Genomic DNA, 16342 nt, shown 5'->3' on the forward strand with positions numbered 1-16342 from the left:
AACTTTTTTCTTTTAAATTGATAATATTCAATCCTTAATTTTCCCTTTTGATTTTTTTTCTAATTTTTAATCAAATAATAGGGAAGTATAAATTGATGGATTAAAAATTATATTCTCATGTTTTTCATATTTTTGATTAATTAAAAAAATGTACCAATGAACAAATGGCTTTAATGAAACAGTTTATCAACCATTTTTTTTAGTTCTAATTAAGTGCCAAATGTAGGAGCTAAAAACAATGTCCCTACCATGAGAGCACTGTCAAGGCCATTTATTTTATTGTCAGACAACAAAACAGCAGATGAATTAAAGGTGCTAGCTCTTGCTTGAGTTTTGAATGCAGTCAGGTTGAGTTATATTTTTTCTTTCTGTTCAAATTTATGTCTTATAAATCCTTTTTAATTTACTGAAAAAAAAAACTGTAAATAACGTATAAAATTTATAATTTAAAATTTGATATAATGATATAACATAAAAATATTATAAAAATATATAAAGATAATATAAATTAAAATTTTTTAAAAAATTATATATAAATTTAATAAAAATTAAAAGATATACTTTATATTTTTTATATCAACAAAAATTGTAATATATAATTTTTATATAAAATATTATATAAATATAAATTATTAATATATTACACTATATAAATACAAAACTATCATTTTTTTGGCAAAAAATGAAATTCGAGGATAGATAAATTATTTAATCTCTCAAATCACGATAATATGTATATTCGAGATGATTTTAACAAATGATTATTTATAAAATTCAAACTCGAAACTTTTTCATAATAAAAAAAAATTTTAATTAATTGAATCGATCGCTTGTTGGTCGTATTTATCATTTTTGATAACATAAAAGCTGAGGGGGAAGAAATCCCAAAATCAAATAACAACTAAGTTGGATTGGGTTGATTAATTTTGTTGGTGGGTCTTGATAAAACTTACCTCTTTTTGCCAACTACCAACCTGCAGCAGGTACAACTCTGAGCAGTGGAGCAAGCAATGTTGTCTGCAGAAGGATGAGCATCATCATCAAATCATGGAAGGATTAAGAGATATTCTGGGCCCAAACAAGGCATTCAAAAACTGGCATTAAGGGATTTCCCGGGCCAAAATTAAACGAATCTGCTGTTGTTATCAGCCACTAAGCAACACCAATTGACAACTAATTGCAGTCCCCAAAAGCTGAAACCCCTTACCGACTTGTTTGTGCAACCACCGAGTTGAGTGGTCTAATCATGCAATTTTGGATGGGGCGGGGGGCCTTGTTTTTCATGTGATTGTATCAATGGGGTTCAAGTCCATGTGCTGAAATTGGGTATGAACCGGACCGCTTCCATTACTCGATGATGGTTTAATTTTTGACACCATTTCCCTGCACAAACTTCCATCCATTGGTCAATAAATGCCCCAACATGTGCTTGTATTAAATTGGAATCAACATTTTAAATGCTTCCCTTTGCCCATTTTATTACCATGCAGGCATGCTCCATTTAGATATATAGATATATATATATATATATTATATACACTTGACTTAGAACTGTGAAATTGACTTGAACTTGAAAAATTAATTCGATTTTTTTGAATTCAAATTCAATCAAATTTAATTTGACCAAAAAGCTCAATAATTCAAACTTAAATTGATTTAAACCCTAAAATGACTAATCTACTAAAGGTCGAAATGATTATACTCCGATATAATTTAAACCCAAATAATTTGAAAGATTGACTGTTAAACCTTAAATTTTAAAGCATAAATCGTAATATATTAAATTAATTAAAATAATAATATAAAACAAATTAACAATATATTAATATTTAATAATTTTAAGTTTTCTATTAAAAAAATAACTTTGAGTCAAAGTTTTTTTTTTTTTTTATATATTTTTAAAAATCTAAACCAAAGATTTAGAAAGATGTTGTATATAAAACTATTTTAGGTTGCCTTTGGATTTCAAAGCACCCCCAAGTGGTGGTGCCATTACAATGGGGAGTTGTCCAATTCGCACTGTACAGTCATTTTTGTTTCCTTTGGATTCAATTGTGCCACAAAAAACATACTGGTTGGTCACTGTTATTTTTGTCCACTGAAACACCACCCATTCAACTATTTTTTTTACCCTTAAGTTTTTATTATAAATATAAAAAATATTTTTATAATTTTTTATTTAAATAATTTTAAATAATTTTTTAAATTTAATATAATAAAAATATTATTATTTTTTAATAAAATTAATATTTGCCATAAAAATAATTTAATAGTTTTTAATAATTTATTAATATTATAAATGTTAAATAATTTAAAATTTTTATTATATACAAATTTTAATATAATACCGTTGATGATCATTTTTTTCTCATTACAATTCATCTTATGATCATCACTGTTATTGTATTCAAACACATATTTCATCATTAATTTTAATTTCACATTTACAATAATTAATCTCACCTCTATAACAATTTTTAATTTTACCGGAGTTCATTACACTACCCATCCAATTAAAACCTTAAATTACATTTTGGTTGATAATTTTAACATTTATCATTTATTATTTTTTTCCAAAAAGCAAAAGACAAAATTACCAACTAAACAAAACCTTAATTAAGTCCAAGTAACTTCTACTATATGTTGTTTTTAATTTTCATTAACTAGTTTTCTTGTTTGTCGAATTTACGAATTAGCTGTCGACTGTAATAATAGAAGTAGTAATGTAATAGCATTGATATAGAAGGAAAAGCAACTACTTTCATAAATCATATTTTAATTTCGATGATGTATATATGTAATTGCATTTGATAATTGATTTTGATCAATATATAATTAGTTTTTACAAATTACAAGTAGTACAATCCGCTCAACAAACGCATGGAAGAACATAAGGGTTAGGTTCATATCCATAGATTTAACACATTATTTTTTTAAAATAAATTCATATTATGAAGATCATAAAGATAAAATAAAATTTATTATAAATATTAAATATTATTTTTTTTATAAATAATTATATGAATTAATTAAATTAAATATAATTTTTTTTTTCGTATCTAAATATATATGTGAGATGTGTTAAATGATCTGAATTGAAAAAACAATATATAATGCTTATGCCTATTTGATGACTTTCTTTCTATTGTTTGCAATCATTGAAATAACAGAGACTATTCCCAGTTTGGACCTATATGTTTTCCTCTCATCTTTTTCCCTCTCTCTATATATCTTTATTATCCTTTTCTTTTTGATATATAATAATTTAAGAAAAAAAAAAAACTTCAATTTGCTTCAGTGGAAACTAAAAACGAGGGAAAGAAGAGCATAGAGAATGAGAAAGTGTCGAAAAATATTACGTCTCTTGTAATTTTTTTTTATATACTTTATGGATGAGGATGTGTTTAATTAAATAAATGATTGTCTGCATGAAAATTATATGTAGATCCTAATGATGTAATAACTAAGATGCCAATGACATGATGACTAGGGCATAACACCTTTATTTTCATATGATTTTAAAGAAAATGAGCATGAGATTAATATGAGATATTTGGTATGATAGGGTGTCGGTCATATATGAAGATATTTTAGAGAAAAGTTCCACTTATGATTATCTCTCAGTCTCACCACCATCACAGCAACACAAAAAGATTGTTGTTTGTTATTGTGAAAAGAAAAATATAACTAAAAAAAAAACCCTAATTTTGCCTGGGAAAAATATATGGACTCTTAAGAAAAGAGCTCCATTTGTCAACTAAAGAGAAAAAAAAAAAAGGTCGTCTGAAACAAATTTGACGACAGTAACAACTTGGAAGGGGAGAAGAGGGAATAGTATTCGCATAGGAAAGAAACTCTAAACTCCAGATTCCACATCTTTAGCTTCAAACAACTACTACTAATCAGACCCAAGCATTCAATGTTGCCCATCAATAAAGGAATGGCCCACAATCCACCCCAAAAAAGAGAAATTCAACGGTCCAGATTAATGAGTTATGATCGGACCCCTTTTTCATTTGTCCCTCTGTAGGGTCATTAACACCCACCGACGATCTCAATGGTGCCAGCAAAACTCTCTTACTTTTCATTTCTCTCTTTAAGAGAGAGAGAGAGAGAGAGGAATGATCCACCTGTTTGTCAGTGACAACGTACATTGGTTTGGGCAATGAGTAGCAGCTGGGACCCACCACCTGGAACTGATAAGATCTGGTCCCCTGTCCTATTACCTATTCTCTCCCATTTCTCTGAACAATCTTAATCATTGATGCAGCAACACCTTGAGCTTCATGGCATATATTAAAATCAGAATGAAAAGGAAAGGAAAAGAGAAAAGAAGACAAAAAAAAAAAGTTGTAAAATTTTTATTACTGCTACAAAGAGCAGTAAAATTTTTAACACTGTTTCATCTCTATCTCTTTCTAATACTACACTAGTGTACTACAGAGAAAAGAAAGGGAGTGGAAAAAAGGGAAAAAAAAGTAAGGGAAGGAAGAAAATTCAATTGCTGGTTAGGTAGGAGACTTGCCCTAAGGCATGTGTATAAGTTAATTTTCTTTTTCATCTCCAAGACAATTGCATAAAAATAATATAAGCACCTCTTCCAAAACAAAATTACACAAACAAATGATGAAATGAAATTAATATTGTGTAATAAAATAAATATAAAAAACCCCAAAAAAATTGACGTTTTCAACCAAAGCAGCCAATACCAATGTTAAAAATGGTGTCTTATCTCTCAAACCCCATAATATTATTCACACCAAAAAATTAATTTCTTCCTTTTTTTGGGGAATAATAAAAACTCAATTCTTTTTTTTTTTTTTTTTTTCAAAATAGCAATCAAACCTCACGTGTGTTACACATCAAACTACACAACAGGTCAAAAGAAGCAAGGATGATCCATGGTGATGATCATCTCTATGAGTGATGACTAGTTCCATCATGTCGATCATCGCCACCACCACCACCACCTCCACCGTGGTGTGAATGGGACCCGCTTGCTTGTGATTCCGATTCGCTTGAGCCGGAGACTTGCCGATAATGATTCATTCCGGTTAACATATTTAAATGCCCTTCACTTATGCCACTACTTCCACCACTACCACCACCACCACCACCACCACCCCCACTAGTTACACTGCTTGAACCCAATTGTTGGCCTGGCAATAAGGCCATTGGAGCAGGGAAATTCATGAAATGCAACCCACTAGACATAGTACTCCTATACAAGGCACTGTTATTAACTGAAGGAAATGTCCATATAGGGTCACCACTCATAACTTGATTATTAGAATTAGTTACCATCCAAAAATTAGCTGGAATCTGACCGTGACTTGCTGGAATTGCCCCTGTGCTTGACTGCAACAAGTAAGCTCCCATTTGATGTTGTGAAGATAAATCTTGTTCAAGTCTTCTTTTTCTTCCTACAGTACCTTCTTCAGTTTCTGATAATTCCAACGAAGTACTATTGTCACCCAACTCTTGCTTCGCTTGGAACATGGAATTCAAGTTACTACTAGATTGGTAGTTAAGGAATGTTGGAGTTGTTTCTAGGCCAATCCCAGGGAACAAACTTCTACGTTGTTGCATAGATAAGTTGGAGTTGAAACCTGAGGATCGTAACTGAGAAGGAACTGAGATGCTTGAGCCTGAGCTACGGAGGGAGATGTTGAGGGAAGTGAAGTTTGCTGGGATAGTGCCAGTGCCCGTGGAGGCGATCACTGCAGGTTCAGCTTGTTGGAGTAGCCACTCGATTGTTTCACCATCGGATTTGTGACCTAGTTCACGAGTGAGTTGAAAAACCCTAGCTGCACAAAGAGCTGGCATGCGGATTCTACGACCCCGTCCATCGACCTTGGTGTGTCGATCTTTGGTTGAAGTTCGTTTAAGGGGTGGTTTCTTGGAAGGTTCCGGTGAGATTTGGAGGCTTGAAATGGAACAAGCTGTGTTGGGTTGATCGGCAGCGGAAGAGGCTGGGAGGGGAAGGAAAGGAGGGGAGGAAGAGGAGGAACAAAGCTGGTTCTCTTCTTCTTTCTTCTCAAGTAATTGGAATGGGAAATTAGGGCGGTGGTGTTGTTGATGGTGATGATGGTGGTCAAGGTGGTGGAGTTGATGATGATCACTTCCTCCTCCTTCCATGATAGTATGAAAGTAGTAGGTTGTTTCTCTAATGGCTTTCTTTCTTTTTCTTTATGAGAGAGCCTAGCTACTTGTGGTGATCAATGGGGAGTCTTTAATTTAATCTTTTTGTGGGTCTTTTGATATCTTTCTTTTTTGTAGACTAAATGTTTAAAGGGAAGGGAGTCTTTTGATTTTCCTTCTTTTTTTTTTTTGGGGGGGGGGGGGGGGGGTGGAGAGATTTGCCGAAATTCCTTTGAGAATTGATGTGTTTTGAGAGAGATCCAGAGAAAGTGAGGATAAGGGAAGAGGCAAGCTTTACGCAACAAAGATTATGACTGGGAATTATATTGGTGGGCTTTAAAAAGCAAATATTCTTTTTAGAAAAGAAATGGCTTGGTTATTGTCTAGGGAGGGAGCGTATTAAAATTTTCTTAAATTTTGAAAAGAAATAAGAAAAACAAAAAAAAAATTATGAGAAAAAAAAAGGAAAATATGGATTTTTGTTTGTTTTTAATTTCTGTGAATCTGAGGCTCCTTTTTATTGTGGTTGGACAGACCCTTTGGTTCAGACTCCACGTGAGGTGCTCTTTTTATCATTCAATCCATAAAGACAATGGTGGCCGAGGTGGGCCCCGATCCCAAGTCAAAAGATTGAGCGACTTAGAAAGGAAATATTATCAGATGGGACCCATCTCATTCAAGTAATCATTTCATTTTGCGATTGGCCTTTGCCTTTGTTCTTAACCTTTGCCTGGTGAACTTTGGGATTCCTCAAAGCTTTGCCCTTCCCCTTTCCCCTCGTCAGCCCTTTTGGTTAGGGTTAAGGTAAGGGTTAGGGCCTATGGTTCAAAGGATTTTCAAATGTTTTTTAGGTTAAAAGATAAAAATGTTTTAAAATTATAATTAAAAACTATTTAAATTTTTAAAATTTTATTGCATTCAATTGAATTTTTTATCTTTAATTTTAATTGAAATTAACCTTTAATTGAATAAAATATAATCAAGCTTCAAAATTAAATCAATTAAACCATTAAAAGATTTTAAAGAGAGGTAGAAAGAAAAAAACAGAAAAAAATTATTTTATTTAATTTTCATAAATATTAATGGTGTCATGTGATATACTATCATCTATGTTATAGACATCACATAAAATTTTAACTTAATTGGTAAAAAAATTAAAAGGTATTAATTTTTTTATCTAAATCAAGGCTTAATTGGATGTAAATAAATATTAGAAGAGTTGATTGACTGCAATAAAAAAAATAAGAATTTAGATGATTTTTTAATTATGGTTTAGATGTTTTTTTATATCTTTTAGCCTATTTTTATTATTTTTTTTAATTTTAGATTTGATAATTTTCAATATCATATAATAATATATAAAAAACATAAAAGTGATATGATTTAAAATTAATAAAAACTATATATGAGGTAAAAATTTAAAAATAAATTTCGTATTTGACATATATGATATGATAATTTTTATGTTTTTGTACATATTTGATACCAAATAGGCATGATAAATATACAAATTACCAAATCTATTTTATCCCATTTCTTTTGATTTGCTAACAAATACCAAAAAGGGATAAATACACATTTGGCTCCTGTACTAAATATTTTCTATCAATTTGGTACCTAAAAAAATAAAATTATTAGTTAAATATTCAACTTTCATTCTATCATCTACTTTGATATCTAAGACTAATATTATTAAACAGCTTATTGATATGGTATGAATATTCAATGAGATGCTGGCATATGTCAAAAAATCTAATCAATACCGTATCATCAATTGCTACGTCAGTATTAAAAAATTTTCAAAAAAAGTATAAATAATTAAATTTTTTTTAAAAATCTAAAATATTTTTAAAAATATATAAAAAGTAAAAAAATAAAAAAATTTTAAAAATTATGTAAATTTAAAAATTCAAAAAATTTCAAAATTTTAATAAATTTCTAAAAATTAAAAAAAAGAAAAATTTTAATAAAAAATTACCACATTAGTATTAAAAGAAAATTTTAAAATAATTCTAAAAATTTATATAAAAAAATGAAATATTGTTAAAGATTATAAAAAATTAAAATATTGAATTTTTTAAAAAATAAAAAAATATGAAAATTTTAAAAAATAAAAAATCTAAAATTGATAAAAATCTAAAATTTTTTTGAAAAATAAAAATAAAATTTAAGAAAAATAAAATTTATTTAAAATTAAAAAAAAAGGTTTACAAAAACTTAAAAATTTTGAAAATTAGAAAAAACTAACTTTTTTTAAAAAAATTCTAAAAAGTTTTTATTTTTTAATTTTAAAATTTACATCTTAATATTTTTTTGAATTTTTTAAATTTTCTTGGATTTTTATTAAAATTTTAAAATATTTTTTGTTTTTTAGAATTTTTTAGAATGTTTCATATTTTTTTTAAATTTATTAATTTTTAGAATTTTTTCAAAATTTTCAAAAAATTTCAAATTTTTTAGTTTTCAATTATTTATATTTTGTGAATCATTTTTTGAATTTTAAGAAAATTTTATTTTATTAAATTTTTTTATTTTTTTGAAAATTTTAAATCTTTTTATTTTTTTATTTTTATTAAATTATTGATTTTTTTTCAATTTTTTTTAAAATTTCATATATTTTTAAAAATTTTTATAACTTTTTAACAATGTTTAAGATTTTTTTAATTTTTAAAAATATTATAAATTTAAAAAAAAAAAAATTTTGAAAATTTGAAATATTTTTAAAATTTTCTTTTAATTTTGACCTATAATTGATGATGTTACATTAACTAAACTTTTTTAACACGTGTCAATATTTCATTAGATGTTTACGTCACATCAACAAGTTGACTAATAATATTAGTTCAAAGTGTCAAAGTGGATGTTAGAATAAAAATTAAAGTACTAAATTGATAATTTTATTTTTTAAAGTATCAAACTGATAATAAATGTAAATTACGTGTGAGATAAACTATTATTTAATCCTAAAAAGAAAAGAAAGAGAGAAATCACTTTGGATTAAGATTTTTTCCCAACTATATATACTAGTTACTTTGGATTAATCGTTGGAATTATCTGCTACATGTGAACAAGTTTCTTGGATAATTTGGATTCTAATGGAGGGAGTACAATCAAATTTCCCTTTAATCATTGCCAAATCCTATTGCCTTGACTTAAATAGTGCTATTTGATATCAGCTGTGTCTCATCTGCACAATATATTTTGTTTAGTAAAAAATAGTCTCATTTTACCAACCATTTTTTTCCTCATTATTGCTACATGTCCTCCCACACGTCCGAAGTTGTGACATGTTTAAAAGAAAATTGTGTTTCTGAATTCAACCACCGAAATTTCAGTTCTTCATGATTTGTATCAACTGCTCCAGCACAGGAACCAACTTAAAACTTGCAGCAGCAACCCATACACAGAGCTGGCACAAACAATAACTCATATTGGTTTGTTATTCCCATAAACATCGAAGCTGATGGGTGGCAATGGATTGGATTCATTGATATCTTTTCCCCTGAAAACGTTTTCCCAAACTGAGATAAATAAGCAATGATGATCCTACTGCATGGAAGGCAGGCAGGCAGCCAGGCTTTCTGGTGCCAAATCTAGCCAGATCATTTTCATTAGTTGGAATTCCTTTAAGGCTCTCTCACTGCTCCTGATTTCCGTTCATTTGAGCAAAATCAAGAGGAACAAAGCAAGCCCCTTTTCGGTTTTTCCCTTTCCTTAGTGTACTTCTTGGCAGGTTGGAACTTGGCTTTAATTTGCATCATTATTATTAATTGCTGCTGGTGGAATAACTTAGGTAAATTATTTATATATTTTCAACATTGCTTTTAATTGCTTAGTTTATCTCTATCTGCATACTCCTATATAATTAACAAGCATTTGACACTACTTTTTTTTCCCATTGTATGATCAACATATTACACTATATATATCTAACAAGCACATATATATTGAATGTTTGATATGTGAAAGATTAAGTATATAACCCCAACATATGATTAGTGAATAGTAAAGTTTTATATTATCTTTTTAGAATTCAAATTTGAGAGTTTCCAAAGTTTGATTGGAGGACTTCCATTTCACCAAGAGGTGATTTTAGTTTATTTTATAACTGATGAGAACTTTCAATTTAACTTTCAAATGGACAAACATTTAACTTGGACTCTATTTTTAATTGGTAGAACTAGAATGTCCTTTTGAAACTCAACATATATAGCATGTTATAAAAAATGTAAAAATTGAATGCGTTGTACCAAAAATGCAAGAATACTATATGGTTGTATCTATAATAATAGACTAGTTTTATTTCTTTAAATGCAATCTGTCCCTTCCCATTATTTTCAAAGTGGTTAGCATCTGCATGACCAAATTTGTAGGTAACAATATTTAACTAGGAAATATTTGATGTTGTGTTGTACAAAATAGCTGGCTGGACATAATACAGATGAGACTATGCTTTAGAGTGAAAGGTGGGATCTTTTCTTTTTGTTAATTCTTTTTTTCCAACTTCTTCAAGATAGTTTGGGATTGCAGCTTTATTTTAGACAAAGCAAAAAAAATTATCTCTCCCTCTCTTTATGGCTGCAAACTAGATCAAAAGCTTGGTTGAGTGCGGAATCAACTTAAAAGGTGTTTTTGTTGCTGAAGTGATCAATTGCTTTGTTTTTTTTTTTTTTATATAATTAAAATTATTAGAATTGAATCACTAAAATTAAAAATTCAATACTTTATCAACATGTTAGGTTGGCTCAATTGCTTTAGGTTTCCTTCTCTTTAGTCTTTAATATTTAATTTCTTTGTTTGCCTTTCAGAAACTTTGACAAAGCCATTGTGCTTGACCTTACTATCTTTTGCCATTTGGATTCCTACAAATTTTGAATTTAATTGATTGCTTTTATAAGCATTATAACTCCATAAATACAGAGCTACTTTTAATAAGCTTTGAATTATAGCTTTTTCTAGGTTGTTGATTTGATTTAATCAACATAGCATGTTATTTTTGGCTGATTTAATGAATCTTTTTGTTGTAATGCCTGAGATGGTGACAATTTGAATAATTAGTTGAAGGTAGTGTCCTTTTGTTCATTATAGGTTTAATGAAATATGAATTTGATTAAATAATTGTGACTTTAATAATGTATATGGATGATTCATACATGGGATTTACTGCAAACCATCTATATTATGCTTATTGATAATGCAAGAACATATGTAGGGCAGCAAAGTTGGCAGCACAAATTTGCAGGCACAAGTAAAATGTTCATGGCCTCCACCTTTTGCAGGGGGCAATTAGAGAAGGAAAAATTAGAAAAGACACAAAAAGGAAAAGAAATACGAACTATTGTAGTAGTAAAAACGTACCCTGGTCCATAATTAACAAATGACAACCACATAAAAGAAAGTTAGTTTGGATTCATTTATCGCACTGGGGACATTTGGGTAGCATTCTGCGGTTACAATTACCCCGATTATCAGACTGGAGGCGAAAGGATTCAATGAATAATTGGACCCTTAGGGCGGTCGACTGCCACTGACGGATCCACATGTAGAGTGACTGTGTTCATCAACGCTTTTAAAAATTAAATAAAAAATTTAAAAATTTAAATTAAATTATTTTCTAAACATTTTAAAAAAATTTTCCTTCACTTCTTTTTGTTGATAAAATTAATAAATTTTTCAAATTTTTATATATATATATATATATTATAAGTGGACATCTGTAAAAATATTCTGAAACTGTCATAATCGACTGTTTTAGTGTAAAAATAAAAAATCTCAACGTCAATATTGCATTTACATTCAAAAATATTTTTATCATAAATTTTAATTTTATTACCATAATACCCTAATCTTTATTTTTAATTTCATTGTCCATCTAAATGATCCTTAATAAACAACGGTCTCCCACTTTGTAATCTAGTGCTGAATTTAGTGATATAATGCAAATGTGAATAAGATGTGAGGCAAATTCCAATGCGTCAAATGCATGGGGTGGACTACTGTGGATCTATCAGTTTAGACTGCTGGAGGTGGTACCAGGGATGAACTAATAGTTGCCTGTGCCCCACCAAGTTCTGCATGTGGAATGTGGACATTTGGCCAGGAGCTATGGGACGAGAGGTGACTTAGCCCACTGTTGCCTTTTCAGAGACCAAATGTCTTGCCACTTATGCAGGCTTCTGAAGAAGACAGTTGACCGTCCAACTTAGCTTTAGCCTTTTGCTAAGAGCTCTTTAGTATTTTATCTGCTGTGCTGGGAGCTGGAGATCGGCTGCCAATTTATGGTTGCCGCACGACCAACAGACAGGAAAGGTGGGGGCTCATGATCTGCCTCACATCTTAGTCACGTTTGCATTGTATCACTGGTTTCTGATTTGACTCCCCATCCACTAACTAGCTTGCTGGTCTTCTTTGCAAATTGCCATGATCTGATCGTCATCTCTTCACTGAATGGTCTTATGTTGCTTTGAGTGTGCGTCAAACTCAAAGCCAGGGCCACCAAGCTGGATTCGAGAGAAGAAATGAATGCCCCGAGTTCAGTAATGGTGGGGGTTCAGATTCTAATAACTAACCATCATATGAATATTGTACACTAATTTTCTTGAATTGTGACATAGTAATTCATATATACATACATACACACACACACATATATATATATATATATATATATATATATGAATTACCTGGGACAAAGTTAGCTGCTAGCAGTTCAGACAGTTCTGTCTAGAGGGATTAATTTAGAAAATCCTATTCTCCTACTGTTACTAGGTCAGGATGCTGATGTTGAATATTATATTTTCAGGTCAACCTAAAGCAGACAATTTTGTCATATGTTAATGGGTAAATATCATGAGTGGATCATAAATTATAAAAAAATATATTTATATGATATTTAAATTTAAAATTTTTTTAATATAATATATGAATTATGAATCTATTAATTAATTAATATGCTATTTAATTTGACTAATTTCAAGTGATAATACGATATGAATAAATAATTTTACATGTATTATTTTAACTAATAGATTCATAATTTAAATAATATATTAAAAATTTTTAAAATTTAAATATTATATTAAATATTTTATTATAATTTAAAAATTATTCATAATATTAATTTTATATTAATATTTTATAGTATGAAAATGTGTTTTTTTTTTTTAAAATTATTCAATGGGAAAAAAGGAAGCCAAAATATTAGTGGAAGGTAGTGTGGCAAAGTAGCCCAATAGCCAATGCACATGATTTAATTTTTGATCTTGGGCTGAATTCAAATCCACCAAATTAGGCCTCAACAAGCCTAATTAGTCTAGGGTTCTTGTTTTTCAAGCCCAATAAAAGAATTTTACATTCAATAAAAATGGGAAGCTCGAAACCCCTTTTAATAAAAATAGTTTGCCGATTATATTTGAATGTTTGATTTAATAATAAATAATGTATTTTTTTATTTAAATAATTAAATTTAAATAAAAAATACATGATGTCTACTATTAAGGATTTTTTTTTTCATTTCACTTTTTTATTGTACCCTTTTTAGTTGTAAGTAAATGGGAAGTAGACTTTAATTATCAAGTATCAATATGAGATTAGATGAGTTTACGAATTCGACTCGATTCGATTTTAAAATAATTAATTAAAATCCTAAATGATTTATCGGATACACAAAAAATTTCAGGTTAAAAAAACATTTTAAAAGTATTATGGTAGCTTATTCACGTATATCCTAGTAAAATATTAGTGTTTAATACGGTAATTGTATTTGATTTTCCGAAGGTGTGTAATTTTAAACTACATTAATAAATTAATTCATCATTTCAACAACATTAAAATGTTTTAATTAAAATTTAAAAAATTTTACTGTAGCGGCAAAATATGATGATGAATGGAATTGTATAAAATTTCTAATAAAAAACACCCAATATAATGCATGGTAGGAATGGTTGGTGCAGTGGAAAGTGCAGCAACCCTTAAGTCAACAGATGGTTATCTTTCGCATTACTTGGAAAGACAATCCAGGGACAGAAGCAAAATCCAAAGCCAAAATGGGAGATGAAGTAGCTTCTACATCTGCAACAGGTTTCAGTTTGGCTGACGAGTTGGCTCTGGAGAACTATATTCTTGGGCTTGGTTTGATGGAGGATCAGGACGATCATGTCCCATTTCCCCTATTGAGTCCCAGCAGTAATCAGGAGGCTCATCAACCAGTATCTTTTGATCGTGAAAACAGCAAAAACGGGGGTGGAGTACATTGCTGGAGTGATGGGTGGTCGGCTGTGTCAGGGGCTCCCAGTTTCACTACTACTTATGGTCCAGACCTCGAGGAACAGCACTTGACACCCCTTGGAATCACTGAAATAACTATTACTCAGAAGCGGCAGAGCCAGGTAAGTTTTTCAAAGAGAGGGATTATTTGCACTTCAGCTTTTTTTTTTTTTTTAATACACCTTAAAAATTATATTATAAATTTAATTTTTAATTTAAATATTCATTAATTAATATATTTTTATCTTTAATGTCCCATTTCGAAAATAGTTTTTTTTAAGCCCTTAAAGGTTTTCGGATTAAAAATTTTTGAAAAAAAAAAGTTTAATTTTTTTTAAAAATTTTTAGAAAATTTATTTATGAAAATTTCGAATTACACTTAAACGTTTTAACGTAAAATCTTATAAAATTAAATACAAATCAAACAAAAAATAAAAAAAATATTTATCTTTGATTTTATGTTTTTTAATTTTAAATGGATGAATTTTTTTTTTAATTTAGTTTGATTGGATTAAAAATCTTTTAAGATTTTTGGTTTAGAAGAGAGAGAGAGGGGGTGTGGTGTGAAAGAAAAAAAAATGAGGTGTTCGAATTTTTTGAAAAATTTATGTTTTAGATATGAGGTGTGTTAAGTAAAAAATTAAATGTTAAAAATAGGTGTGTTGAGTGAGTATTCCTTGAAGCGCAAATAGCAACACTCCTTTTCTATTCTAATGACTTGATTAATAATTGCTGATCTGCCTGTTACTTATATCCTTTATATTTGTACGTTCATTAGTAGCGGACAATGAAGGATCAAGGGCAATATCTAGCCGCTCATATTTTGTAGGGGATTGCTCACAACAACCTGTCTGCATTTCTCCTGACCTCCTTTTACCTTCACAACCCACTGTCCACCAATTCAAAGTTTTCAGCAAGCCAATGGGTAATTTGCAGGTAAAAAACACGAAGTACTATGTGAATGGCTCATTTGTAGTTAAGGAACTGCACTAGAAGATTAGTGTTTAGCAAGTCGTCTATCGTAGACTATACTATGTTTTAATCAACCTGGGGCATCTACACTTGACACACCAAGAGGGAGAAGGGAAAAAATTAAATAAACCTGGAAACTAAAAATTAGTTTAATTGATTTATACAATCATATTTAAAAAGTGACGATTTGAGTTTTAAATTTTAACACTTATAATCTTTTCGCCTATCACTAGACCGTAGACTCCTATGTATAAAAAAAATTAAATAAAAAGAGAAGAAAAGATAAATACTTAGTATGATGCAGGTGAAACTTTGTTAATTTCTTGTGAATTTTAAGTATGGCTTTAAGTATGGCTTATGATACCAATTCACCATTCAAAACAAAAAAGGAAGAAGGAAATTTAACAAGTTTTGGGTTCCATAATGCTTTCTATTATTCTTTTACATTAACTGTAACTAGAATTCCCGGTTTGCATGTTATATTTTGTAATTTTGTATAAACCAACTTGAAGTAGTCATTTTTAGGATATTACTATGTTAACATATGATTGTGCCTTGAAGTAAAGGACCTAATTACTGAACGTCCATTGATAGAAGTTCTAGATTTTATACAATGTTTTTACCAATTTGGAAATATGAAATTAACTAAGCTTTTCAAGTCATTATCACACTGCTGCCGAAATAGATTGATGAACCAATGCGAAGGCCTGATGTAGTAAAGATACAAGTTTGGACTTGGATTTCTGTGATTTTTTTTTTTTTTTTGGGTACATTTGAAAACTAAAACCTGAAAAGAAATTGATATGCTTTCCCTTAAAATTGAAATTGATTTGATTCCTTAAAATCTTGACATTTACCAAATTGATCGAAACAATAAATTCCTTAGCAAATTTATTTTCTTTAACGTGCAAAAAGTAGAAAAAAAAAAAAGTAAACTAATATCTTCAGTAAATGCAAATAAAAA

General features: G+C 29.3%; 2 protein-coding genes across 2 annotated transcripts; one reads left to right on the forward strand and one right to left on the reverse strand.

Moving 5' to 3' along the window:
- Window positions 1-3705: 3705 nt before the first annotated feature.
- Window positions 3706-6413, reverse strand: LOC111317433 (transcription factor TCP14-like). Its single transcript, XM_022919863.2, has one exon. It carries the CDS (start codon window positions 6136-6138, stop codon window positions 4918-4920), a length of 1221 nt encoding a protein of 406 aa, XP_022775598.1. The 5' UTR covers window positions 6139-6413; the 3' UTR covers window positions 3706-4917.
- A 7599-nt stretch (window positions 6414-14012) lies between these two features.
- Window positions 14013-15323, forward strand: LOC149516899 (uncharacterized). The gene is made up of 2 exons (XM_089765951.1): window positions 14013-14528; window positions 15185-15323. Exons 1-2 carry the CDS (start codon window positions 14124-14126, stop codon window positions 15185-15187), a joined length of 408 nt encoding a protein of 135 aa, XP_089622077.1. The 5' UTR covers window positions 14013-14123; the 3' UTR covers window positions 15188-15323.
- Window positions 15324-16342: the final 1019 nt, after the last annotated feature.

The sequence above is a fragment of the Durio zibethinus genome, chromosome 9 (assembly GCF_047325235.1).
Source record: "Durio zibethinus cultivar Kanyao isolate XHJ-2024 chromosome 9, ASM4732523v1, whole genome shotgun sequence".
Taxonomy (NCBI): Eukaryota; Viridiplantae; Streptophyta; class Magnoliopsida; order Malvales; family Malvaceae; genus Durio; species Durio zibethinus.